This window comes from Pan paniscus, chromosome 9, assembly GCF_029289425.2.
Source record: "Pan paniscus chromosome 9, NHGRI_mPanPan1-v2.0_pri, whole genome shotgun sequence".
Lineage (NCBI taxonomy): Eukaryota > Metazoa > Chordata > Mammalia > Primates > Hominidae > Pan > Pan paniscus.
The window spans coordinates 74,162,060-74,188,568 of NC_073258.2; the positions used below are offsets into that span (position 1 = coordinate 74,162,060).

General features: G+C 55.3%; 1 protein-coding gene across 4 annotated transcripts; it reads left to right on the plus strand.

The window, feature by feature from the left end:
- Positions 1-521: 521 nt before the first annotated feature.
- Positions 522-25,543, plus strand: P2RY2 (purinergic receptor P2Y2). 4 transcript variants are annotated; one of them, XM_034933336.4, is made up of 4 exons: positions 522-791; positions 9,103-9,273; positions 11,099-11,287; positions 17,277-25,543. In XM_034933336.4, the coding sequence occupies exon 4, from the start codon at positions 17,281-17,283 to the stop codon at positions 18,412-18,414; it is 1,134 nt and encodes a 377-aa protein (XP_034789227.1). In that variant the 5' UTR covers positions 522-791; positions 9,103-9,273; positions 11,099-11,287; positions 17,277-17,280; the 3' UTR covers positions 18,415-25,543. The 4 variants fall into 4 exon arrangements, with proteins under 4 accessions (XP_034789227.1, XP_008966865.1, XP_014202389.1 ...); XM_014346903.6 differs by lacking the exon at positions 522-791 and adding an exon at positions 1,391-1,585; XM_008968617.6 differs by lacking the exons at positions 522-791; positions 9,103-9,273 and adding an exon at positions 1,370-1,585.
- The last annotated feature ends 966 nt before the right edge of the window (positions 25,544-26,509 follow it).

The window sequence follows — 26,509 nt, forward strand, 5'->3', positions numbered from 1 at the left end:
CTTGGCGTCAAAGAAACTTGTTTCTCCTGGGCTAAATGGCAGTGACAGTATAAGGTTTGAAGTTTTGGAAGAGGGGAGAGAAAGAGAGGGTTGGCTGGAGTTCCAGTGCCCAAAGGGTCTTCCCCACACTGGAACCTGAAGGCCTAGGCCCTATAACTTGGGCTATGAGGATACTTAGGTCCCTGGAAGGTGCGTGGCCCAGCTTAGACAATAGGCGCAGGAGGCTAGACAAGGGGCCTTTGTGTCTCCCAAGCAAAGGCCCCAGCAGGACTGCAGAGGCGGCTCAGCCACTGTGGGCTGTGTGTCCACTCTGCTACTGCTCCTGGTGGGGCTGCAGCCAGCACCCTTCCTGGCAGCCAGGCCCAGTCAGCTGATATGGAGCCCAAGAGGGCCCAAGGCCCCGAAGGCCCTGGGCAAGTTCCTTGGCTACAGGAAGAGGCCTCCTCTGCACTTGTCCAGCCAGCCGAGCGATTGGCTCCATTTCACAGGAAAGAAGACCCTGCCAGGGAATGGAACTGGGTCAAGGTCTCCCAGAGTCAGTGCTGAAGCCAGACAGGAACCTACACTCCTGATTCCTAGACCAGAAATGAGAGAGAGGCGGGGTGCTCATTCATTCATCCATTCACACCTTCAAGGATTGAGCACCTCCCAGGACCTCTAGGACAGCAGCAGGAAGAAGGCAGACCTGGTTCCTGCCCTCGGGAGCTCACAGTCTCCGAACGGGTCAGACATGCAGCCAGTAGCCCGATCAGGGAAGGCCGTTAGAGTGGGGTTGACGACAGAGAAGAGAGGTAAAGCAGCTCAAGATAAGGGGCCAGAGAGAGTGGGGAGTTCAGGGAGCTGCTGATAAGATTAAGGCAGGGAAAGTGGGGAGCACGGGAGAGGCGGGATCCTGAGTACCCTGCTTTCCTAACCACGGTAATGGAGAGAGGCACCCCCTTCCCCCACTTTCAAGCAAGGGAGGTGCGTCCTTAGCCTGGGGTTCCGAGCAGGTATCTCCCAGTAGGTCCCTTCCTGGCCAGCCGGGCTGGGGCAGGGGCGGGACAGGGGTAGGGTGGCGCGGTGGCTGGGCGCAAAGGTCCCGCAGTGGGCCACGCAGGCACCGGGCTAACCTGGCAAAACTTTGGCGTCTCTGAAAACCTCTGGTAACCAGCTCCCTTCTAGCGTGAGGGAGCCGGGCGGCCTCCTTCTGGCCCGGCAGTGAGAGCGTCGCCGCCCGACCCTCCCGTTGCAGCACCGGTACAGACACGCTGACCCCGCGGCCGTGTCGCTGGGCGGCGTCCCGGAGCGGGTGGCGAGGTGTCTACCCGGGCGGGTTGAGGGCGGTGCCAGGGTCAGTCAAAAGTCCGCCCCGCCCCCTGCCTGGCCCGGCTTCGGGGTTGGGGAACAGCGCAGGGAGGTGGGTAGCCGGGCTCCCAGGCACGTGGGTCTCTGCGGCGGCGGCGGGACCCGGGCACTGGCACCCGGGAGCGGCGGCGACGGCACCCCGAGAGGAGAAGCACAGCGCAGTGGCGAGAGGTGGGGCGCCTGGAGGGAACAAGGCGCTGGGAGAGGCCCGGGGAAGCGGCGGGCCAGACTGGCGCAGGTGCGGACTGGGCGCGGGGCAGGGGAGGGCGCTGTGGAGCGGCTGTAGCCCCGGGGCACAGTTGCGAGCCGGCGTGTAGCGCATAACTGGACGGCTTGAACGCGCCTGTGGGTCCGTGGTTGAACTTTGTCTCCACGGGAGCGTCGGTCTCGGTGAGTGTGGACGGGCGCCCCAGTAGTGAGGCTGTGCGCGTCAGCGTATTGGGGAAGTCTGCGTGTTAGCGGGTGAGTGTGTGCGCCCCTCGGGGCGACTGGCCAAGCCTGCGGAACTTGTCTGTGTGTGCTCCGATGTGAGCGTCCCCGTGGCGTGAGGCGATGGGCGGTGCCCAGAGACGCGAATCCCTGGAGACCCCCTACCACTGTCCTAACCCCAGGGTCACTCTGGGTGGCCACCTACCATTGGTAAGGTTGAGGGGGCAGTTGCAGGGAGTGGGCGGGGGAGGAGGGAGTGGCGAGGAAGGACAGTTAAGCCTCTGTCCCCGGACTTTTAATCTGGCAAATGGTGCAGTAGAAAGGGTCAGTCAGGAGAAAGGCGATACCCCACCCCCCAACCCGAAGGCTGCCAGTGGCCCTCTTGGGGTCCTCCAGGAGCGCAGCCCAAGGGTTGGGGACTGCTGGAGACCAGAATTGCCAGCTCGGGATTTGTGGGGTCCATGGCTGCTGTTCCTCTCAGCATGGCATCCCCAGCTTCCCAGGACCACAGCCTGATCTGCCTGGTTTGTTTTGGATCTAAGCTGAAATAATTATGAGTTTTGAGGATCTGGGTGGAGACCCAGGCAAGTTTATTACCTGTGGGTGGAAGTGGAAGGAAGAAGATTCTCTGAGCAGACAGGTCCACAAGAGAGCTCTGGAGACTCAGAGATCTATGTTCCAATCCTGTCTTGGCCACTGGGTGGCCTGGGCAAGCCGTCCTTTCTCTGAGCCTCAGTGGCCTCGTCTGTAAGAAGGGACTAATGATACGGAATTTGAGGGCTGTTGAGGAGCTGATGAGTGTGTCATGTTCAGCACCAGTGTCCCCCCATGGGCAGGCTCACAGCTTGGGGATGGGAAGTCAGTCCCTGGAAGGAGCCTCCCAGAACCAGAATCCCAACTGTGCCCCTCCCTAGGGCACAAGCCTTCCACAGGACCAAGCCTGAACCCTGTAGCCTGGGACTTCAGGTATTTGATAACTGGGGCCTGCCAGCCTTTCCAGCCACCTCTCCCGCCTGACTCTTTACCTTGCAGCAGCTGCCTGGAGTCTCTCATTTCTTGCCCCTGGCCTGTTGCATATTCTACACTCCCTCTCTGATAAGCCCTCCTACTCTCACCTTCCTCAACTGGAGAACTACCCAGACTTGGGACCCAGCTCAGATGTCCTCTCCTCTGGAAAGCCTTCCTTGATCCCTACAGCTGGGTTGGAGCCTCTTCTAGGCCCCTACAGGCCTGGGGCTGACAGCCCTGGTCCCACCTGAACCGTCATGATCTATGTCTGTCTCCTCCTTTCCTCTTCCCAGGTCTAGGGGCTCCTGGAGGGCAGAAACTGGGTCTTATTATTTCTGTGTTGCCAGCACCCTGCACAGGGCTGAGCTGAACTGAGAGAGCAGCAGTGGCCCCCATCCCCTGTCTCTGGCACCAGCTTCTCCAGTAAAGGCCCAGCTGCAGGGGAGCTCCATGTCACTACAAAGAAGGGCAAACCAGAATCTGGTTATCAAAGTGGGTGGCACAGTTTGCCAGAACAGTGTGATCTGGGACACTGTAGGACCTTGAGTGCCCAGGCTAAAGACCTAGATTTTATCCTGAAGGCAATAGGGAGCCATGGAAATTTATGAGCAGAGGAGTTTCATGGTCAGAGCGGCATTTCAGAAAGCGCTCTCTGGCTGCAGGATGGAGAATGGATCAAGTACTGCCAAGTGCAGGGAGGTCAGGGCATTTGTGATGTCAACACTAGAACTGTCCCAGGAGTTGTTTGAACCCTAATTGAGCCCTTGCCCCTTGGCCAAACACTTTTCCCTGAGCCTTCAGATGCTCCTGCTGAGGAATTTGGGGACCTGCAATTGATCTCATCCCAGCTCTGTTCCCAGCTGGTTGAAAGACCAGTTCCTGCCCTGCCAGGCTCTAAAAGGAGGCCAGAACAAGTAAGATCCTGCATGGGAGAGTATGTGTGTGGGGAGGCTCTGGCACAAAAGGCTTGTCACTCTTTCTCCTCTTCTCCCTGCCTTGGGCTGTCTTGGAGTCTGGTCAGAGGGGTTGGGGATCCCAGTGGGCAACCCTCAGAAATGACTACCAAGCTTGGGCTGTGGAGTGAGGCTGTGACTCCTCTGTTTCTGTCACCCTCCTGCCCTGGATGCGTGGGGCTCTAAGGCTGTGGATCCCCCAAGGACCAGCTAAGAAGGTGTGAGGGTATCACCAGGGCCTCATGAGTGACCCCATGAGAGCTTTGACTTAATGGCTATAGTCTTTAGAGAGGCCATTGTCCCTCTCTAGGTGTCAGTTCTGCCATTTGTAAATTGAGAATGGTGATCCTTGCTTCTTTGAGAGCAGAGTTGCTACAAGGATTAAGATAGTGACCAGGGAAGAGCTTTATAAGCCTTAAACTGCAGTGCTCGGAGGAGGAATGTGACACTTACAGACTTAAATCCATTTTGAAGACTATAAGAGAACATGGGTGCAATAGCAAGGGATTGTGCTTGTTATTGAAATTTGATTACTGAATGCCTTCCTCCCCCACCCCCTCTGCAGAGATGGCTTCACTAGTAACGATTTACAACAATCCATTTTGTCTTCCTATAGCCCTGTGAGGGAGGAATTGTATCTCCATTTTGCAGATCAGGAAATAGAGGCATGGATTGTATCCTGCCCAGGGTCACCAAGCTGAGGTGAAACCTGGGGCTCCAGTCCACCTGCCAGCTTAGCCCTCCCCATCTGAGACAGAGCCCTGTTAGGGTTAGGCCTGGTCCTCTGGCTTCCAGGCTGAGGGGAGTTTGAATTCTGCCCTGGGAACCTGTGTTTGGGGCTTTCTTGTGGCCAGATTACCCAACTGCTGATAAGATAACGCCTGCCCAGACCTGCCCACGGGACCAGAGATGCCTTGTTGATCTGGTGAGGGGAGTGGGGGTTGCCCCTCATGCCTTCCACCCAAACTGCCTCTCCCCAAACTGCTTTCTGTAGGCCTGCTTGTTATACCCTCTGGGCCACACCTTCCTCTTGGTTGCCCTTGGGTCCTGAGGCCTGGCCTTCCCTTATTACTGGGCCCTGATAGGAGGAGGCTGGCTGTGTGGGCCACTCTGACCTCTGTACTCATCCAGCGGCCAGTTGCAGGACTAGGCTAGGCCATCCCTGCTTTCTCTCTCTGTCCCCATCAGCCACCACAGGTTGGGCTCAGAGCAGGTGCCAGTGGGTCTTTGGGAAATGAGTGGCCAGGCGGGAGTAGGCATGGAGTAGAAGGGGAGGCTTTGCTCCATGGAGTGCCATAGTTGGTTCTGGAGCAGAGGAGTTCCTCCACCCCATCACCCCATCTCCTAGGCCTGAGTCTTTCCTGGTCCAAGATGAGTAGCAGGAGTTTCTGGTAGGAGGGTGAGCAGCCTGGGCCCCGCGGAACAACTCCTTGACCCTCTGCCCTGGTACCTTGTCACTGTCATTGTAGCTCCTGAATGAGAGGCCTGGGTGCTGGAGCGAGGGAAAGGGACCTCCCTCAGACTTCTGGGGCTTTATGTGGCCTCTCCCTCCCCAGGTCTGAGGAGAGCCTCTGGGTGTCGACCTGGCTTCCTGGTGAGTGCCCAGCCACCCAGCCCTGGCTTGTAGGAGGGGGACTCTTGCCATGGCTGGGCTGTTGCGGGAAATCCAGGGCCAAGGGACCTGCTCCTCTCATGGCACCACCGTATGTGTCGTCTCCTCCTTGGTCTCCCTCCCTCCAGACTCCCTGTCCCATCTACCTTCCATGTGGCACCATCTTTGTAAAGGTTGACTCTGACCATGTCCTTCCCCTCTTAAGCCTTCCATGGCTCCTCAGTGTCCTTAGAATAGAGGCCAAGCTTTTCAGCCTGGCATTTGAGCCTTTTCAAGTGAATTCCTCAGGCTCCCACACATTCCATGCCACCTCACCCTCCACAGTAGCCATGTAAGACCTCCCAGCCTTTTTCCAGCAGGTCACACTTTCATCCACCAAGTCTTTGCTCATGCCTCTCCTGCCTTCAGAGCCCTCCTCCCTCTTTGCCCACCTGACAAACTCCTAATCATCTACCAGTTTCCAGCTCAGATGACCCCTCTTCTGCAGAAGCACTCCCTGACCACCTCCCCCAGGCCAGGTAGGAGTTGCTGTGTGCTCCATAACCCCTGGGCTTGCCTTGGTTATGGTTTATTCACCCAAGTGGATTTGGTCCATGTCTGTGTCTTTTTCCTCAGCCTGACTGGGTACTCCTCAAGGGCCCAGCAGAGTGCAATCTGAGTCTGAGTTCACAAGGTCCCTCTGAGGCCAGGTGCACCAGAGCATTGGCAAGTGTTTGCTGGGACTTTGTGGTTCCTGGGAATGTGATTTAAGATTTCATTACTGTGAATCCAGACCCCTGTGGCTCTGAGAATCTCAAAACCAAAGGCTATCAGGAGCAATGAGTAATAGAATTGAAGAAACACAGCCTTCACACCCGGAACCAGAGCCTCTTGGAATTAGACTGCAAGAACCAGGGAACTCAGAATCCTGGAGGTACCTGGAGGGGGCCATCTCAGAATCAGAGGCTCATGTGGTTCCTGGTTGATGCTTTCATCCCCCTTTCCACCTTGGATTCTCCATCCACCTTCTTTCCTCCCAAGCTGGACCCTTCCTGCTCCTCCTCAAATCTTATCACAGCTCCCCTTCCAGGGACCTTGCCTGACTGCTCTGACCATGACCTCTGTCCCTCTGCTGGGGACACCTGGGAGGGCCTCCCTACCAAGCAGTGTCATGGGCTCCTGAATTTCAGTGTCTCCCTGTTGTGACAGGCAGACACAGCCTCCACATTAGGACAGTTCATGATTTGCTAGTGCCATGGTGCACCCACCTGCCCCCTTGTCTTATTCCTCATGAGCTGTCCCATGCAGCAGTGATTCTCCCCATCTGACCACTGAAGAACCCGAGGCTCTGAGAAGGGGGGCTGACTTCACCAAGACTGCACAGCACAGGTGGCTCCAAGTTAGAGCCTGAACTCAGGGTTCTTGCCTCTTGAATCTGGAGGCATTTGGCTGTGATAGGTTGGGGTGGTGTCCAGGATGTTGTGGTTCTGAGCCTGTTTAATTTAGTAGCATGTCTCTGTAGCCCTGTTCTGGGCTGTGCTGGGTTCCAGGTGAGATGGGTGGCTTGGGGTCCTGCTCTGTGTTGGGGGTGAGGTGGTCAAACCCACACTGACAATAGTTAGAACACTAGACCTTGAGTAAGCCCCTTCCTCTTTAGAGGTCTTGGCTTTCTGATCTGTAAGCCTGGTTGATCTAAGACTTACCCACTCTGATGCTGCTCTGAGCTCAGCCTTGGTGAGTGGCCTCCACAGCCAGGATCCTAGGGGGGTTCCAAAGAGGGAGAGAGCATCTGGGAGGGGGTAGAGAGCCCAAGGGCCTCCTGAAGGGGAGACCTAACACCACAACAGCACCGGCTGATAGCATCTGAGGTTACCCCTTAGCCATTTCCTCAGACCAGCCCTGGTGCTCCCGGTGCAGAAGCATGTCAGGCAAGGCAGGGGACCTGCTGGCCTTCAGCCCCTTGAAGGACACTGGGGAGGAGCCAGCGTGACTTCTAAGCTCCTCAGCCTGTGCACTCTAGCCTTGCCCTCTCCACTCCCCTCAAGCCACCAGGATGATGAGCAGTTCCTCAAACGTGTCATGTCATCTCTTGTTCATCCTCACTCTGCTCCTCTTCTCTCTCCAACCACCTGACTCCTCGTCTTCCAAAATGCAGGTCAGGCGCTCTCTCCTCCAGGAAGCCTTCCCTCATCACCCCTCCAATCCTGTTAGGGGCCTCCTTGGCTTCCTCCAGGCCTGATCACCCTGTGTTATCATCGCCTGTTTCTGAGTGTGCCTCCCCTGACCTTGACAGTGAATTCCTTGAGATCTGACCTACCTCAGAGTCCACAGGTGCCCTGCCCAGCAGTGGGCATAGATGTGGCAACCTTTGTGAAGGGTGAGCGAGTGAAAGAGTATGGTGGCTATCTGGCTTCTGCTGGGGAATCCCTGGACTGCCTTCGCCCTGAGGATGGCCTTCAGTGTGGGAGACCTGATCTGTGGTTATTCTGGTTGTGACCTTCCTGTATCCCCTTCCCATAATTCCTGCGAAGCTTCCTGCCCTTCTTGTCTTCCTGAGATACCCCCACCCTCCATGCCTTCTTTACCTGCTGAAATATTCTCTCTTACTATTTCATAAAATAAGCCTAAATCATCTAACTAGCTCAACAACCTTCTGAGGCAGGTACTGTTCTGATATTGAGAGGAAATTGAGATCTGGGTTTTGGAGTTAAGAGACTTGTCTTACCACTGGAAAGAGGAGAACTCGGATTTCCCACCTGCCTAGTGCCTCTCTTGCCCCCTCAATGAGGTTCTGGCACTAGGTCCTCTGTTTTCCCTCATAGCACCCCACTCCTGGCAGAGACAGGCAGCAGGGGTCTCCACAGTGGTGACAGCACATTCTCCCCTACCAGGCTAGACAGGGTCTGCCACCAGCCAGGGAGGCACATTCGAGAGCCACTCTAGTGGAGGGGCTGGAATGTCATCCAACCACCCTGGAAATTCTGCAGTGGCCTGGGAGCTACCCAGCTCCTCCTCCTGACTTTGGCCTCACTAGCCTAGAACCACAAAGAGAAAGACCCAGACTGGGGTAGGGGCAGAGCCAGGTCAGGGGGTTACAGGTCTGCATGCTAGGCTTGGCTCTGCCCTTGGCTCACTGGTGACCTTGGGTGAGACCTTGAGCTACCCCTTTCTGGCCTTAGTTTTTCTACCTGTGAGATGGGTGCAATAACCACCCATCTGAAAAGAGTAAATCCTGAGCCCTGCCAATTGGCATTCCTCTGGCAGAGAACTGAGCAGACAGGCAGAGAACTGTGGGGCCAAAAAGGGATGGTCAGGCAGCTTCCTGGGAGAGGGCCTGGGCCTTGCAGGGCAGGAGGTAGTGGTCAGGGGCACAACCTCTGAAGTCAGACAGCCCAGAGTGGCTATGCCGTTTGCTAGCTTTGTGAGCTATGAGGTTATTTAGCCTCTCTGAGTCTCAGGATTCAACGAGAGGAGGTATATGAAGCCACCTAACACAGAACTTGGCACAGGGACAGCACTAAACTCTTGTTGTGATATAGGTGTTAGATGATAAGGGAGGCCGTCTCTGAGCAATGATATGACCATGGGACTGCTTTTGTTGTGCCTGAGACAGGAAGATGAGGCAGGGACAGAGAGGATGGGTTTTCTGGAGGGATGGCGGGGACCAGATCAGCCAGGGTCTGAGTGCCAGGCTGAGGAGCTGGGACAGTTGCCTGAGGGGACTAGGGAGCCACAAACATGGCTCAACAATATATGGTTGGATTTGTGTTTTAGGAAACTACATGACTGCAGTGTGAAAGGTGGACAGACGGGGCAGGGGTGGAGGCACGGAGGCCAGTGAGGAGGCTGGTGCTGTGGACTGTGGAAGCACAGGCCTCTGGCTGCAGTGTGGGGACCGCGTAGTGCATGTCCGAGGAATTTCACTGGTTGAACTAACAGGACTTGGTGAGTGGTGGGCTTCCAGCAGGGTGGGGAAGAGGGAGGTTGTCCAGGCTGTATCAGAGGTTTGAAACCTGGAAGGATGGTGGGGACCCTTCTCAGAAATGAGAACCACTTGTGGAAAGTGATATTCTCCATTTTAGCCTGTTGAGTCAAGGCATTTTCTAAGGAGGAGGAGACAGGGTGTGCACCTGGGTGCAGCAGGGTGAAAAGGCTGACGATCCCTCACCTCGTCATAGTCTCTAGAGTAGATCAGTGGGGAGCTACCAGCCCACCGGCCTTGTCAATCTGAGACCACCAGGCAAGGTGCACTCAGTAAGCAGTGGCCCAGAGGCATTTCCCATGTGCACCCCCGCCCCTGTACCCAAGCTATTCCTGCAGTGCCCCCATCTCCTCTCCCACATCCCCCCATCCTTGTACTGCACTTCCAGCTTGGGAACCTGGGCTCAGCTGTCGCAGGCCCACTCCTCCATCCTAGGCAAATGAAGATGGAAAAAGAAAAACTCAGGAGGTGCATGTTCTATTTCTCCTGTGAGGTACCTGAGGTGCTGGTGGAGGGTGGGACCTGCCCACACAGAAGGTCCCCTCCACCAGGCAACTGTCCCCTCCCTGAAACCCTGTGCTTAGTGTGCACAAGGGGCTCCAAGGTGAGACAAAAACCATGGCCAGAATTCGGGAGGGCTGGGCTCTAGTCTTGGCTCTGTCCCTGACTTACTGTGAGGCTTGGGCCTCAGTTTCCTCCTCTGTGAAACAGGGTTTGACACAGGAGATTTCTTTTTTTTCTATATATATATACTTTAAGTTCTGGGTTACATGTTCAGAACGTACAGTTTTGTTACGCAGGTATACACATGCCCTGGTGGTTTGCTGCACCCATCAACCCATCACCTACATTAGGTATTTCTCCTAATGTTATCCCTCCCCTAGCCCCACAACCCCAACAGGCCCTGGTGTATGATGTTCCCCTCCCTGTGTCCATGTGTTCTCATTGTTCAACTCCCACTTATAAGTGAGAACATGCGGTGTTTAGTTTTCTTATCTTGTGATAGTTTGCTGAGAATGATGGTTTCCAGCTTCATCCATGTCCCTGCAAAGGGCAGGAACTCATCCTTTTTTACGACTGCAAGTATTCCACGTTGTATATGTGGCACAGGAGATTTCTAAATGCCATTTTAGGCCCTGATGGTCTAGACTGTGTGTGTGTGTGTGTGTGTGTGCATCCGTTTGCGTCCACTGCATGTACACCTTAGTGTGACTCTGCATGCCTCTGTGTATCCGTGTGTCTTGGTGTGTCTGTGCCAGTGTATGTTCAGGTGTGGCATATGTGTGTTTATAACACCTAACGAGGAATGCTTAGAGGTAGGAGTGGGGAGGAGGGGGTCTCTAGATAGAAACCTAGCTTGGGCAAAATTGTATTGGCAGAAGGGCAAAAGTGTGTTGGCAGAAGGACAATAGAATGCACACTGGGCAAAGAGGGTATTGACTTTTCCTGCTATGGGGCCAAAGCACAGAACCAGGACCGAGGGAAGGGACACTGGAGGCTTGGAGGCTTGGCTCAGCTGTACAGGACATGGGGGAGACCTTCCTCCAGGCAGGGCCACCCCTCTGTGAAAGGCGGCCTGGGGAAGGGGGTTGTGGATAACCCATTCCTGGAACACATGAGCTGGCGTTTGGGTGTACAGAAGGCACTCAGACCAGGACAAACACCAGGCCACCTCTCTGCCTCCTTCTGGTTAAGGTTACCACAAAGGAGGTGGCCCTGGGGGGGATTGACCTGGGTGGGTTTCCATGACCCTGAGACCGCACTTTCTCTACCTCCCTCTGTCTGCAGGAGCCCCTTGTGGCAGCAGCACTGCCTGCCCAGAAAAATGCTGGAGGCTGGGCGTGGCCCCAGGCCTGGGGACCTGTTTTTCCTGTTTCCCGCAGAGTTCCCTGCAGCCCGGTCCAGGCGTGTGCATTCATGAGTGAGGAACCCGAGCAGGCGCTGAGCATCCTGACCTGGAGAGCAGAGGCTGGTCAGGTACGTGTGTCGGGGGGGGGCGGGTGCGCTGGCCGGGAGGTGAGGGCGGGTGTGCTGTCTTGCCTGTGTCTGCCCTGAACTGGCTTAGATCAAGCGGATCCGAAGGCAGGTGCCCTGCCCTGCTCCCCCATCCCAGGCTGTGATGAATTCAGGCTTTGAAGCCAGATAGCTCTGGGTGTCAAGCCTAATTTTTCCAATGCCCGGCAGTGTGACCTTGTACAAATAGCTTAACCTCTATGGCAATATCTACCAAGGGATGGGGGTGGGGGATGAAGATGCTGTGTGAAAGCTGCTCAGCCCAGGTCTGGCCCTTACAAAGCAGGGTGGGTGGAGAATCCTGATCAGACCTACTGAGGTCCTGAGCCAGGCCTCAGACAGCCAACCCATCTCCAGAGCGCCCATGTCCAATCCCCTCCTGCTGGCACTTCCCTGACCTGTCCAGAGAAAGGCAGAGTCTCCTGGGCTCCTGTGGCAGTTGAAGGAGAGACAGTCTAGGGACATAAGCAGGTTCCAGGTGGACCAGAACCCCTAGAGGGGCTGGGTTGTCCCCTGGTTACTTAGGATCAGCAGCTAAGAAACCTTTAAGCATTTTTGTCCTTGAGAGGCCCTCAGAGGAGCAAGTAATTTGTAAGTAACTTGATCAAGGTTACACCACGGGGGATGGGCTGCAATTCCTATTCAGGTCCATCCCACAGTGGAAGTGGCTGCAGGAGGGAGGTAGTGAACTCCCTGTTTATGGGAGTGTGCAGAGGCTGCAGAGGGCTTGTGCCTGTGTGTGCCTCCTCTGGGCCCCCATAGCCTCTTGTGCTTGCTTCATTCATTCATTCATTCATTCATTCTCTCATTCCTGTAATACCTCCTGTGGTCAGGCCTCCTGCTGGATGATAGGGACAGAGAAAAGCATCAGATGGACCCAGCCCTCAAGGAGCACCTGAAATGTGTTGGGGTAGAGGATGGAAGGACAAATTACCAACTGGCTGAGAAACGTCCTGAGGGGTGATGGAAGGGAGAACTTCAGAGATTAGAAGATCCTTTGGGACCTACAACGGGGTGCAGTGTGGGTGGGTTCGGGGAAGGCTTTCCAGTGAGAAAGAACAGCATGAACACAGGCAGGGGAGCCTGGAAGGGTCTTACAAGGCTCACATCTCCCCTCCAGACTGGGAGCTCCTTGGGGCAGGGCCAGCCAGACCAGGGCGCAGCAGGGCTGGTGAGCGTTGGATAGTCAGGTGGAGCCGTCTCTAGTCCCAGGGGCATCAGGGTCAGGAGAGGCAGAAGGGAGACTTAAGGGAGGGGGCTGGGGACTTGGCTGTCCCTCTAAGGCAGGGGCTGTCCCTCTAAGGCAGGACTAGGAAAGATATACTCACAGGTTGGTGAGCCAGCCTGTAGAATGAGAGGGCGGGAGGGGTGAGTCTGGCCCAGGGCCATGGTGATGGAGTCCCCAGCTGGCCTGGGAGGGTGGGGGCCAGGGTGTCTTAAAACAGGTGGAAGGGGCAGCTCTCTTAATTCAAGGGAGACAGGGAAGTCTCCACCCCTCATCTCAGTGTCAGAGATTCCACTGTTAGGGATTAGCAGGAAACTCTTCATGCAGGGTGATGAGATGTTTATGTTGACTGTGAAGGGAAGTCAGGCCTCGGCACGGGGGCAGAAGCAGAGCAGTGGCGTGAAGAGGAGACTGGGTGTGTGTGTCTGCATCATGGAGGAAGCCCCCTCCCTGTCCAAGTGGGGCAGAGGACCTCCCGGGGATATTTTGGGGCTGCAGTTCTCAAGGCTGTGGGATTTGACTAGTGTCTGAGACTTGGGAGGGAAGGAAATGCTTGATGTCACCTGGTGTTTTGTGGCAGAGCTAGACTCGAACCTCGGCTTACTGATACCCAGGGGAGGCTCTGTCCTGGGAAGGAATGTGGCCTCTCCATAGCTCCTTAGTCTCGCAAGGGAGCCTCTCCTTGCTCCTCCTGCAGCTTCTGTGAGCCAGTGACTCTCAGCTGGCCTTCCAAAGCTCCAGACCTGATGGACCCAGCCTGTGCCCATCCCCATACTTGCCATGGCTGACACTGCATTCCTCCTCCCCACCGTTCCTCCATCAAGGAACAGTCTCCAGAGCCTCCCTCCCAAACATCTCTCCCCTCACAGGGCCCAAGGCCTTCCCCTGCTTGGCTCTCAGTGTCACTCCCCTGGCTCACCACAATCACCTCCACAGCCTCCAGTCAGGACCTCCAGTCCCACCTCCACTGTGGCCAAAGGTTTCTGGAAAAGGCCACCGCTAGCTGAACCTTGGCACTCATAACACCACCGTGGGCCTACTGTGTGCCAGGCTCTACTCCAGACATTTTACACAAATGACTCGACCCTCACAGCAGTCCCATGGTGGAGATTCTAGTAATTGTCCCATTTTACAGCTGAGGAAACAGAAGCAGTCTGGCTCCAGCGCCCAGGTTCTTAATCACTGGGTTCTCTGCACTGAGGGATAAAGAGCCGTGAGTTCAACAGGTGGAGATGAGGGCTACGAATGAACTCCAGGTAGAAGAAGCAGCAGCAACTAAGGCTGGGAGGGGAGAGTCTTGGGCACATTCAAGAAACTGCAGGTCACAGGGGTTGGGGCGGGTGAGGTTGGCAGAGGCTCAGTTATGAAAACCTCAGGCACCAGACTTGAGGGCTGGGCTTTCTCCTGAAACAGGGTAGGAGCGGCAGGAGGATTTCAAGTAGGGGGATGCTTTCTTTGAGAAAGGCCACTCTGGATTTTGGTGGGTGGGTGGGTGGGGGTGGCGCTGGAGGAGGGAGGCCAGTGCAGTGGTTCCAGCAACAAGAGGTAGAGCCTGGAACGAAGTTGGCAGCAGGAACTGTCCTGACCTTGGGTAAGACGGGTCTCAGCCACTTGACCTGCCAGAGCCCCAGCATCTACCTGTCTCTTCTTAACTTGGCACCACATAAGCGTCTCCCGGCCTCCTCGCCCTGGTTTTGCCCTGGCTCCTGGGGAGCCATCTGTGTCCATGGCAGGGGGAACAAGGGTGCAGGCCCCCTTCCTTCTGAGTGCAGATTTGCTGACAATAGGAGAAAGAGAAGATCTGGGAGTCTTGGTGAAAGAAGGGAAACTGGCCAGGCGCCATGGCCCACACCTGTAATCCCAGCACTTTAGGAGGCCGAGGTGGGTGGATCGCTTGAGGTCAGGAATTCGAGACCAATGTAGGCGACATGGCAAAACCCCATCTCTACTAAAAAATACAAAAAAAAAAAAAAAAAAAAAAAAAAAAAGCTAGGTGAGGTGGCACACACCCGTAATCCCAGCTACTTGGGAGGCTGAGACACGAGAATTGCTTGAACCCAGGAGACAGAGGTTGCAGGAAGCTGAGATCACGCCACTGCATTCCAGTCTGGGTGATGGAGTGAGAATCTGTCTCAAAAAGAAAAAAAAAAAGAAAGAAAAAAGAAGGGAAATTGAAAGATCTCTACACCCCCCAGCACCCCTAATCTCAACCTCTTGGGCCTTGAACTGCCTCTGGGAAGCCAGGGCTGGAAAAGCAGCTCAGGGTCTATGGGAGTAGATGTTGCAGGCCCTGCAGAGTCCCCCAGTCCCTTAGAACTCCAGGATCTAAAATGAAGGGAATTATTCCAGGCACGATGGCTCACACCTGTAATCCCAGCACTTTGAGAGACTAAGGCGGGCAGATCACTTGAGGTCAGGAGTTCGAGACCAGCCTGGCCAACATGGTGAAACCCCATCTCTACTAAAAATATAAAAATTAGCCAGGTGTGGTAGCATGTGCCTGTAATCCCAACTACTCAGGAGGCTGAGACAGGAGAATCGCTTGAACCTGGGAGGCAGAGGTTGCAGTGAGCCGAGATCAGGCCATTGCACTCCAGCCTTGGCAACAGAGGTGGACTCCGTCTAAAAATTAAAAATTAAAAATAAATAAAATAAAATAAAGGGAATTATATGGCCCCAGATTCTCAGGATGAGGAGGACTCACTCTTCATCTGCCCTTTCCACCCTCCCAGACACACCCCCACACAGGCACAAGCCCTTCTGCAGCCTCTGCTAGAGAGCCACTTGCATACTCCCATAAACAGGGAGTTCACTACCACCCTCCTACAGCCACTTCCAGGGGCTGGACCTGGACAGGAATTGCAGCCCATCCCCAGTGGCATGACCTTGACCAAATAACTTACATGATCTGTATCTTAGCCTCTTGATTGGAGAACTGGGGATGATGACTTGGCCCCCAGAACACATCATACGGATAAAGTGTAGTAACTATTTTTTTTCTGAGACAGAGTCTTGCTGTGTCACCCAGGCTGGAGTACAGTGGCGCGATTTTAGCTCACTGCAACCTCCACCTCCTGGGCCCAGGTGATCCTCCCACCTCAGACTTCCGAGTAGCTGGGACTACCACTACACCAGGCTAATTTTGTGTGTGTGTATTTTTAGTAGAGACAGGGTTTCTCCATGTTGGCCAGGTTGGTCTTGAACTCCTGGCCTCAAGTAATCCACCCGCCTCGGCCTCCCAAAGTGCTGGGATTACAGGTGTGAGCCACCGCGCCCGGCCTAAGTGAATAACTTTTAGAAAGCATGCTTAGTAGTAGGGTTTGAAAAATGTTAGCTCCTCCTGCCCCTTCACACTGCTAGAAAGTGCTTTTTTGTGTTTTTCTCAAACTTGCCCACCCAGGACTCCTGCTATGATTTCCAACCTGCCTCCTGGGACGTTAGGCACGTCTTTGTCTTCCAGGCCGGGATGTCTGTCCCCTGCCTCCCAGCTGCGAGAGAGCCCTTAATTGGTCATCTGGGTAGGGGTAAGGAGGAGAGGGAGGGGACAAGCTGCTCCCTGGGCACTCACTGTCTGTTGGATGGTCAGTCCCCATGGGTGCGTTATATGCTCAGTGGGGACAAGGTTGGGGGGGACACCACGATACTGATGATATGCAGAGAGAAACTGGATAGGCATGGAAGAAGCTGCATTTACCACACAAAAGAAGATCCCTTGGCCCCCCTATCCCCATCTCCAACCCAGATTTCCCTGGACTCTTCATGGGGGTTACTTCAGGGGGATTCCCTGGTAGCCTCACAGGCTCAGGGGCAGGACTGCTGTTGATAGATATAGAAAGTGCCAGAATAGAGGAAGATGTAAAAAGTGAAGGAATAACTGAAGAAGGAGACCCTTGGAAATACTTCCTCAAATACAAGAACACTAGGCACGGGCCCAGAGCCTCCCAGAGAGTGGGAAAATGAGCTGGAGAGAACTCTGTAATGCCTGCAGGGGGCTGTTGGATGCCCACTGGCCAGAAATGCCTCTGCAGGCAGTAGGCATTGGGTGTGAAGCAGGGCCAGCCAGCCTCAAAGGCCCCTTCCCATGAACTCAAAATTACCTGCTCTGGCACCCCCAGATCCTCAGATTCTAGAGCTCAGAATCCTAGATCTAAAACTCTGATCCTGAGGTTCTAGAGAGGGGTAAGAAAACTTCAAGTAGCTGGGACTACGGGTGTGTGCCAGCATGCCTGGCTAATTTTTAAAAGAATTTTGTAGAGATGGGGTCTCACTTTGTTGCCTAGGCTGGGCTTAAACACCTGGTTTCTGCCTTGGCCTCCTGAGTGGCTAGGATTATAGGCATGAGCCACCGTAGCCAGCTTGAGCTAACTTTTTTTAAAGGTCAGATAGTGAATATTTTAGACTTCACAGGCCATATGGTCTTTATCACAACTACTCAACTCTTTGTAAACAGATGGGTACCGTTGTGTTCCAACAAAACTGAATTTACAAAAGCAGACTGGATCTGGCCTTTGGACTATAGTTTGTCTACCCCTGTTCTCAAGTTTGACAATTGTGTGATCCTGATATTTATTCATGGATCTCATGCATTCTCAAGGTTCCAGAGCTTGGAGGTTCCAGGTCCAGATCCAAGTCAGATGGCAATGAAAGCCCTGGTCAGGTGGCTGTGTCAGGTCCCCTAGGGGCGCTCCGGCCACAACCCTGATGGCCCCACCCCTCCCTTCCCTGCAGGGCGATGGCAGCAGACCTGGGCCCCTGGAATGACACCATCAATGGCACCTGGGATGGGGATGAGCTGGGCTACAGGTGCCGCTTCAACGAGGACTTCAAGTACGTGCTGCTGCCTGTGTCCTACGGCGTGGTGTGTGTGCTTGGGCTGTGTCTGAACGCCGTGGCGCTCTACATCTTCTTGTGCCGCCTCAAGACCTGGAATGCGTCCACCACATATATGTTCCACCTGGCTGTGTCTGATGCACTGTATGCGGCCTCCCTGCCGCTGCTGGTCTATTACTACGCCCGCGGCGACCACTGGCCCTTCAGCACGGTGCTCTGCAAGCTGGTGCGCTTCCTCTTCTACACCAACCTTTACTGCAGCATCCTCTTCCTCACCTGCATCAGCGTGCACCGGTGTCTGGGCGTCTTACGACCTCTGCGCTCCCTGCGCTGGGGCCGGGCCCGCTACGCTCGCCGGGTGGCCGGGGCCGTGTGGGTGTTGGTGCTGGCCTGCCAGGCCCCCGTGCTCTACTTTGTCACCACCAGCGCGCGCGGGGGCCGCGTAACCTGCCACGACACCTCGGCACCCGAGCTCTTCAGCCGCTTCGTGGCCTACAGCTCAGTCATGCTGGGCCTGCTCTTCGCGGTGCCCTTTGCTGTCATCCTTGTCTGTTACGTGCTCATGGCTCGGCGACTGCTAAAGCCAGCCTACGGGACCTCGGGCGGCCTGCCTAGGGCCAAGCGCAAGTCCGTGCGCACCATCGCCGTGGTGCTGGCTGTCTTCGCCCTCTGCTTCCTGCCGTTCCACGTCACCCGCACCCTCTACTACTCCTTCCGCTCGCTGGACCTCAGCTGCCACACCCTCAACGCCATCAACATGGCCTACAAGGTTACCCGGCCGCTGGCCAGTGCTAACAGTTGCCTTGACCCCGTGCTCTACTTCCTGGCTGGGCAGAGGCTCGTACGCTTTGCCCGAGATGCCAAGCCACCCACTGGCCCCAGCCCTGCCACCCCGGCTCGCCGCAGGCTGGGCCTGCGCAGATCCGACAGAACTGACATGCAGAGGATAGAAGATGTGTTGGGCAGCAGTGAGGACTCCAGGCGGACAGAGTCCACGCCGGCTGGTAGTGAGAACACTAAGGACATTCGGCTGTAGGAGCAGAACACTTCAGCCTGTGCAGGTTTATATTGGGAAGCTGTAGAGGACCAGGACTTGTGCAGACGCCACGGTCTCCCCAGATATGGACCATCAGTGACTCATGCTGGATGACCCCATGCTCCGTCATTTGACAGGGGCTCAGGATATTCGCTGTGTGGTCCAGAGTCAACTGTTCCCATAACCCCTAGTCATCGTTTGTGTGTATGAGTTGGGGGAATTAAGTTTCAAGAAAGGCAAGAGCTCAAGGTCAATGACACCCCTGGCCTGACTCCCATGCAAGTAGCTGGCTGTACTGCCGAGGTACCTAGGTTGGAGTCCAGCCTAATCAAGTCAAATGGAGAAACAGGCCCAGAGAGGAAGGTGGCTTACCAAGGTCACATACCAGTCTGGAGCTGAGCTACCTGGGGTGGGGGCCAAGTCACAGGTTGGCCAGAAAACCCTGGTAAGTAATGAGGGCTGAGTTTGCACAGTGGTCTGGAATGGACTGGGTGCCACGGTGGACTTAGCTCTGAGGAGTACCCCCAGCCCAAGAGATGAACATCTGGGGACTAATATCATAGACCCATCTGGAGGCTCCCATGGGCTAGGAGCCAGTGTGAGGCTGTAACTTATACTAAAGGTTGTGTTGCCTGCTGAGCTGTGCCCTATTGTGTGGTCGGGGGATGAGGATATGGCAGGGAAGCTTTCACCAGCCACACAAGGGTCCTTTCTCCAACCCGTTCCCTTCTGCCACCTGCCTTCTCACTAGCTGTCTCAGGAGTAGTCTCCTATCAGGGATCCTCTCTCCAGGCCCCAGGTCATCCCCCACTGTAAAGCCAGTTGGCTTCTGTGCCTGACTCTGTGCTGAGCACAGAGAAAAGTCAGGTGCAGTCCCAGTCCTTGAGATTTCCCAGTTTAGGTGATGGCCAGTCATGTGCTGGTAAATGTTAAGCCATTTAACTGGAGCTCCGATTTAACTGGGAACCCCTTCTTTGTAGAACTGCCCATTTCCATGGTGCAAAAACTCTTATGGCCAAATTCAAACTATAAACATGATGTCAACTTCCTTGTAAAATTCCTGAAAATTTAACAATTGGTTCTTGCAAGCAGGTACAAGTCACTCTAGCACACCACTGGATAATGCCGAGTGGCTGGGGCTGTGAGCCAGGGGGTCAGGGAAGGGTTCCTGGAGTGGGAGACTCCTGAGCTGTAGCTTCTGAGAAAAGCAGCTCACTGGAAGAACATCCACACACAGGATGCATCCCAGGCAAAGACATGGGGCAAGAGGGCAGGGTGTGCATGAGCCATAAGCAGGCTGGACAGCTGACTCCAGGCTCAAGGCAGGGTTGGGGCTGGGTCACAAGGAGGCCAAGTTAGGGCTCCCTCCTTGCCCTGACCCTGAGGCTTCCTTTGCACTGGGGGTAAATATGAAAGAGATTCACTCCTCCTCCTGTCCATCCTCTGCCTTCTGGGAAAATCCCAGAATGGCAGGGTGGTGCTCAGGCTGGGTCAGGACTTAGTATGGGGGAGATGGGTCTCACCTATGATAGGTTCTGGGTCTAGCCAGGACCACTCTGGGCTGACGTGTGGCGCTCAGCTGGACGGGGCCCCGCCCTAGCCTTTGGAAAGGGACAGGGCAAAGCTGACAGGCCTCACTCTTGATCTCAAGGACAGGGACTCACTCCTCTCCCTCTGGGAGAGCCCTCGCCCTGTGGCCCACTCTGCCTGCCCCCTCTGACCTCTCCACCCTTCCCACTCTGCCTTGTGAAAAGCAGGGCATCCCCAAAGCTTGCTGTATGTGGAGCCTGACTCCACAGCGCCCTCATGTGACAGAGACCCATCACAGACCATGACCCAAATGATTACTCTGTACTGTGCCAGGTGGGTGACCTGCCCAGAATAGTGTGAGCTATTCACCTCTCACCTTCTAGGTTCTATACTTCTGTTAATGTAGCCGATGTCCTTCTGAGTTTTTTTTTTCTTTTTGAGACGAAGTCTTGTTCTGTCACCCAGGCTGGAAGTGCAGTGCTGTGGTCTTGGCTCACTGCAGCTCTCTGCCTCCCGGGTTCAAGCAATTCTCCTGCCTCAGTTTCCCAAGTAGCTGGGATTACAGGTATGCACCACCACACCTGGCTAATTTTTGTATTTTTAATAGAGACAGGGTTTCGCCATGTTGACCAGGCTGGTCTCAAACTCCTGACCTCAAGTGATCCACCTGCCTCAGCCTCCCAAAGTGCTGGGATTACAGGTATGAGCCACCGCGCCCGGCCCCTCTTGAGCTTTCTTAGTGATTGCCTGTTACAAACCACCCTTGAGCCTTTCCCACAGGCCCGAGCCACTCCATAAGGACACAGGAGGGGCTCGTTCACCATCTAATCCTGTGGCAGGCACAGGTGAAGGTGTATACTGGAGACCCTGGGTGAACCAGGGACACCTCTGGAACCCAGTTGGACTGCCTGGCCCCCTGGTATGCATGTCCCACCTTGCTGCTCAGTGCCCAGGCCACTTGCCTTGTGGGTGAAGTTCCTGCCCTGATGCCTCATGCTATTTTCAGCCCAAGTAAGACCATAATTTTCCACTCCTGGCCCCAGACCATCGTCCAGCAGTGACGTGAGGGGATCTGCCTGCCCTCAAAATATCTCCTATTACCCTCCAGTATTCCCTGCCCCCTTCACACCTCCCTAACCTGACATCACTTCCTGGGCTGTTGACTCATGAAGGCCACTGTGAAAGGGCACGTGAGTTGCCCATCCACTGAGCAGACCCCAGGGATTATCCAGCCCAGCTGCAGACTCAAGGCCAGAGATGGGCAGGGCTGAGCCCAAGGTCATTCAGCAGGTCAGCGTGGCGCCTGGATGTAAGCAAGTGCCTTGGTGACGATCCTGCTGTCACTCACACTGCCCAGCTCTTCCTGCCCAGGGTGACTGGGATGGAGCCATAGACCTGAGGCCAGGGACAGGGCAGGGATGGGAGGAAAGGGAGGGTAGAGAGGTGAGTGTCAGGGAGTAAATGTCTGCTGATGCGCCTGCAGCAGCTGTTCTCAATGAACTGCATGACATCAGGGCAGGTTCCCTGGCACACAGGGGTCTCTGCCCTGGGTGGCAGGTGTCCCAGGGCCCAGGAGGGATGGGGGAACCCCAGGGTACATTCCCACTTTCACCCCCTGAGGTAAGAAGAGGCCCTAAGCAACATGTTATCCACACATGGTTGCTCCAGGTCAGGCCACCAAAGCTACCTCTCTGCCACCCTTGTCATGGCAGATTTGGGCTGCTCTGTTTAGAATCAGGCACATGAGGGAGGGAAGTCGTGTATTGACCCATGTCCCACGCACCCTGCGGGATCCTCTCATCTATGTTATATGGTGGATGCTTCACAGAAGCCCTGGGAAGTAGATGCTATGATCCTATTTAGCAGATGAGGAAACAGGAGAAGGGCGTGAGAAGTGAGGACTTGTTCCAGGTTATCCAGGCTGTCAGGGTGAGTCAGAGTGAGTCCAGGTTCACCTGATGGCCAGAATCATGCCCTTTATAGTGCCCCACGACACTCACAGCCCTGCAGGGCAGAAGGGTCTATAAGTGGCCCCTCGCATGATTCAAGATGACAGAGGCAGTGTACCAAGGATGTGAGAACACAGATGCTCCACCCAGACCACCTCAGTGTCAATATTGTCCCCACTTTCCTGGTTGGGGTCTCTTGGGCAAGTTACCTAATCTTGCAGCACCTCAGCTTTCCCATTTCTAAAGTGCGCTGCTACCTTCCATGCCGGGCATTGAGGGGCTTTCCTACATTATTACGCACAAAGTCCTCCTCACAGTGCCTGGTGTGTGGTCAGCATTTATATGCCTGGCACCAGGCCGGGGGCTATGGAGGCAAATCAGCTGGGCCCTGCCCTCACAGAGTTGACATCACTTAGTACGTAACCACATTGGGATACATGTTTTGAAGGAGAGGACAGTGTGTCTGGCCAGTGAGCAACAGTGGGCCATACGTCTCCAGGGAACCCCCGTGGGGTGTGGGAGGAGGGAAGCAGGTCTGTCCTGGGGGAATGTGTGGGATCACCTCTGCCCTGCTTGGCAGTAGGTGGATTTCAGGACCATGGGCCTGTGCTGTTTATAGAACCTTGTCCAGGTGCCCAGCTGTGGGAGGGCAGCATGGAGAGGAGGAAGAGGGGCCCCCTAGTAGCAAGCTTCAGAAACTTGCCACTTCGAGCTAGAGAGCTCGCACCCTCCCACGGCAGCAGGGTAGCCATTTCTCCCTGACTGGGGTGTCCACCATGGTGCTCTGCAGCCACCTCTCACTTCATTAAGAGTCCACAGATCTAGGAGCAGAGGACTGGTCTGGAGCTGGGCAAGGGCAGGCAGCAAATGGGGAGTTTTTGCTGTGTGACCTGAGGTCACTTGCCTGCCTTCTCTGGACTGCACTGTAGGGCCTGGAGACCTGTTCCCCTGTTCCAATTTCCCCACCTCAGTGAAGGCACAACCAACAGCTGCTCCCCGGGCATTTCCAAGACCCTCCAGGCCCCCAGTTCTGAGGACTAGGGTGGAGGCAGTGTTTCTCCCCAGCATCAAGTGACCAGAGAAGTGAAGTGACCCCACTGCCGCCACACGGAGCCACACAGTGCAATGTCTGGAGCTCCTGCCTCCTGCAAGGTGGAGGGTGGGGCTTGGCCAGGAGTGACCAGACTACAGAGTGAGGGGTGTGCTTGTGGGGGTGAAGGGTTGGGGTGAGAACTGAGCCCGAGTCAAACTCATCCTCCTCTGCCCTGATGCACTGTGCAACTTGGGGGAGTCACTGTCCCTCTCTGGGCCTCGCTTTCCCCATCTTCGATAGGACTTGGCTCTGCCTGGCCACTCCTCCTCCAATGGGGGAATTCCTGGGCTTGCCTCTGTCTTGGCTCCAGCTCAGGTGTCAGTCTCAGCCCTGTCCCAGCCAGGAACAATGGGCCAGGCAGGGCTAGTCACCCCCTGTCCCTGGGGGCTCCACCCATGGCCCTGGACTATTTTCAGCCCTTGCAGTTGGAGTCAGAAGAGGATTTTCCACTCCCAGTACAATGACTGTCCTGGACCATTGTCCAGCAGTGACGTGGGGGACCTGCCTGCCCCAAAATATCTCCTGCCCCTAGTTTCCAAGCCTCTCTGCCCTGCTCCTCACCTCCCGGCCCTGCTCCTTACCTCCCCACCCTGATATCATTTCCTGGGGCTGTTAACTCCTGAAGACCATTGTGAAACATCACGTGAGACTCCTGGGAGACACAACCAGTTGGAATGAGTTTTCCCTCCTGGCAGGGACCCCAGGTATTGTTTGGCTGCTTAGTGGGACTGGTGGCCCAGAGAGGGCTGTGTCTTACCCAGTCACACAGCAGTCAGTGTGAAGCTTGGATGTAAGCCCAGGGCTCTTTGGCTGCTCCCACTGCCTCAGTCAACTTCATTAGCTCCAGTCTGTGGCTCCTGGAACTGAGAGCTCACCACTGAGCTTCCCGGGATGGGCACCTGGGATAGCAGCCCAAGTGGTGTGGGTGGAGAGGTGCAGCTCATGCTCTGACCTTGGAGTGAGCCCAGTGCAGGGGCCTGACCTTAAACCCTTTCTCCCCACTGAGTCCCATTTTTACCAAATGTGGCTGTTAGGAACTGAATGTTTGTGTCCCCCACCCCACAAATCCATATGTCAAAATCCCAACTGCCAAGGTGATGGTATTAGAAGGTGGGGCCTTTGGGAGGTAACCAGGTCCTAAGGGTGCAGCCCTCATGAATGGGTTTAGTGCCCTTACAGAATGGACCCCAGAGAGCTCCTCACCCTCTTTCCACCATGTGAGGATATAATGAGAAGTTGGCAGTCTGCAACCTGGAAGAGGTCCCTCACCAGATCCCAACCATGCTGGCACCCCGATCTTAGACTTCCCGTCTTCAGAATGGTGAGAAATAAATGTCTCTTGTTTCTAATCCACCCAGTCGGTGGCATTTTGTTATAGCAGCCCACGCTGACTGTGACTGAACTCAGGGTGACAGAGCAGCAGCTCTGGGGCAAAGGGGAGGGTGGGGGCCACAGGGCAGCTGATGCAGGAGCAGGGCTCTGGCCCAGTTCAGCCATCACCAATTCTGGGACTGCAAATTCAGTTTCTTCATCTGGAAAATTGAACTGGTAATACCAATACCTCTTTTCCCGGTTTACTAGACAGCGACAATGCAGTGAGGCACAAACATGCAACTGTTTGATTTTCCTCCCACCCATGCTCCCTGCTCAGTGACGTGTGATTTTCCTTTCCCATCCATAAACTGTGCATTTGGCAAACTCCAAACTTTTGAGTCACTTTTGGGTAACAAAGTCAGGTTTAAGATTTCCATCGCCTACTTAATTGAACACTCACCTGTCCTCTTCCCCCGTGCTGTGAGGACCTTCTTCACTCCTCTTCTGGGTCCCTCTCTCCTCTAGGTGTTGGGGCAGGGTGGGGAGGAAAGGGACCAATGTGTCTTTCCTGGTGATGCTACAGCCCTCTCTTGCTGACCTTGCTTCCTGGGCCATCAGTGCCCCCTGCACAGAACTCTCCAAACATCAGTCCACACCTTTGTAAAAACAGTCTCTCCGCTAAGCTATCCCAAAATGACCTGATTAGAGTGTGCAACGTCTTTCCTGCTGGGACTCTGACTGATACCCTGGTCTCCCTGAGTGATTTTCCTGCACACCCTGCTGGGGGTGTGGAAGCCTGTCCCCCTCCCACCCCACACCCCACACTTGGCTGAGATCTCACAGTGGCAAAGATGTCTTTGAATCCATGGTGCCCAGGGTTCAGCGTGTAGAGTGAGGTGGGGTGTGTAGAGAGCTGGGGCAAGGAACCCTGAGAAGGTGTCTTACCCCAGTTGTTTCCAGGTTTCTTTAGAAAGCGGGCTATTTTACCCCATGTGTCCTCAGATTTATGTCCTGGAACCAAATTCCAAATCAGCAGCCACATGAAAAGTCCCCTCCTCTCTGGCGTGGAATTAAACTGTTAGACCTGCCTTTGTGACCAAAGCAATTGTAAAATGTGGGGGAGGAAATTAAAAGCCTGCCACCTTAGTCCACACAGTGTGTGCTGTCTCTGTGTGTGTGCACGTGTGTTTATGTGTGTGTTGAATGATCACATGTTCGAGGGAGGATGGTGAGGGGCGAGGGGCAGTCCTGGCGGGTACCAAGTGGACACTCAGAGACAGAAGGCTGCAGGTGGGCAGCCAGGCCAGAGGGGGGCAACAAGGGGCTGCCAGGAGTCAGACTAAACCCCGGAAGTGGAAGTGGAATGGCAGGAAGAGATGGGAATGGAGGGTCCCGCTGCCAGCTCTGTGGCACCCCCTCTCCTTCCCTCCCTCCCACTCTAACTCCCTTTCCCTCCCCACTCCCCATCACCCTCCCCTTTTGCTCCCTGTCCCCAGAATCCTTGGGAGCAAAGGGAGGCGGACAGGGACAGTCCACTCTGTGCTCTGCCCTGGCTGTTTAGTCTACGAAGGGCCCCAGGTTGGTTGGTGCTGCTCTGCTTCCCCCTGGTGGCCAAAGCTGGCAGCAGTGGCAGGAAACAGGCTGGGATCCAGACCTTCGCCTATGGGGTGATAAGAAAATGATCCGGCTGCAGCCAGGCTGTTGAGTGTGAGGGTCCGGGGGGAGAGCTGACAATTGAAACAGAGAACACAATTTGCATACAGTGACTTGCCAACATGCCCTGACTTGCCAACAAGGTGACGGTGCCTGGCCCAAACCGTGATGTCCGTCTCCTGCACCCCAGCCAGGGGTAGAGATCATTCCCTGCCGAGCAATCCCTTTTCCTGTGGAAGACCACTCTTCACAGGGTCCTGGGCCTCCCCAGCTCAGCCTCAGGGACACAGCACATCTGCCTAGGGCAGCCATGGAAGGACATGGAAGGGTGTAACCATGCCCTTTCCAAAGAATGGGCACCCCTAACTCCCTCTTCTACCCCACTCCGGTAACCCCATCCTCACCAGAGACCCGTGCCCTCCGCACGCCCCTAGAAGTCCTTGTCTTCTCACAGGACAGCCTCCAAAACTGCACTCCATGCCCCGGAGAAGTGTGACTAGCACAGCCGGTTCTCCCAGGAACTCCATCTGGGAAGAAGCTGGGGTTCATCCACCAC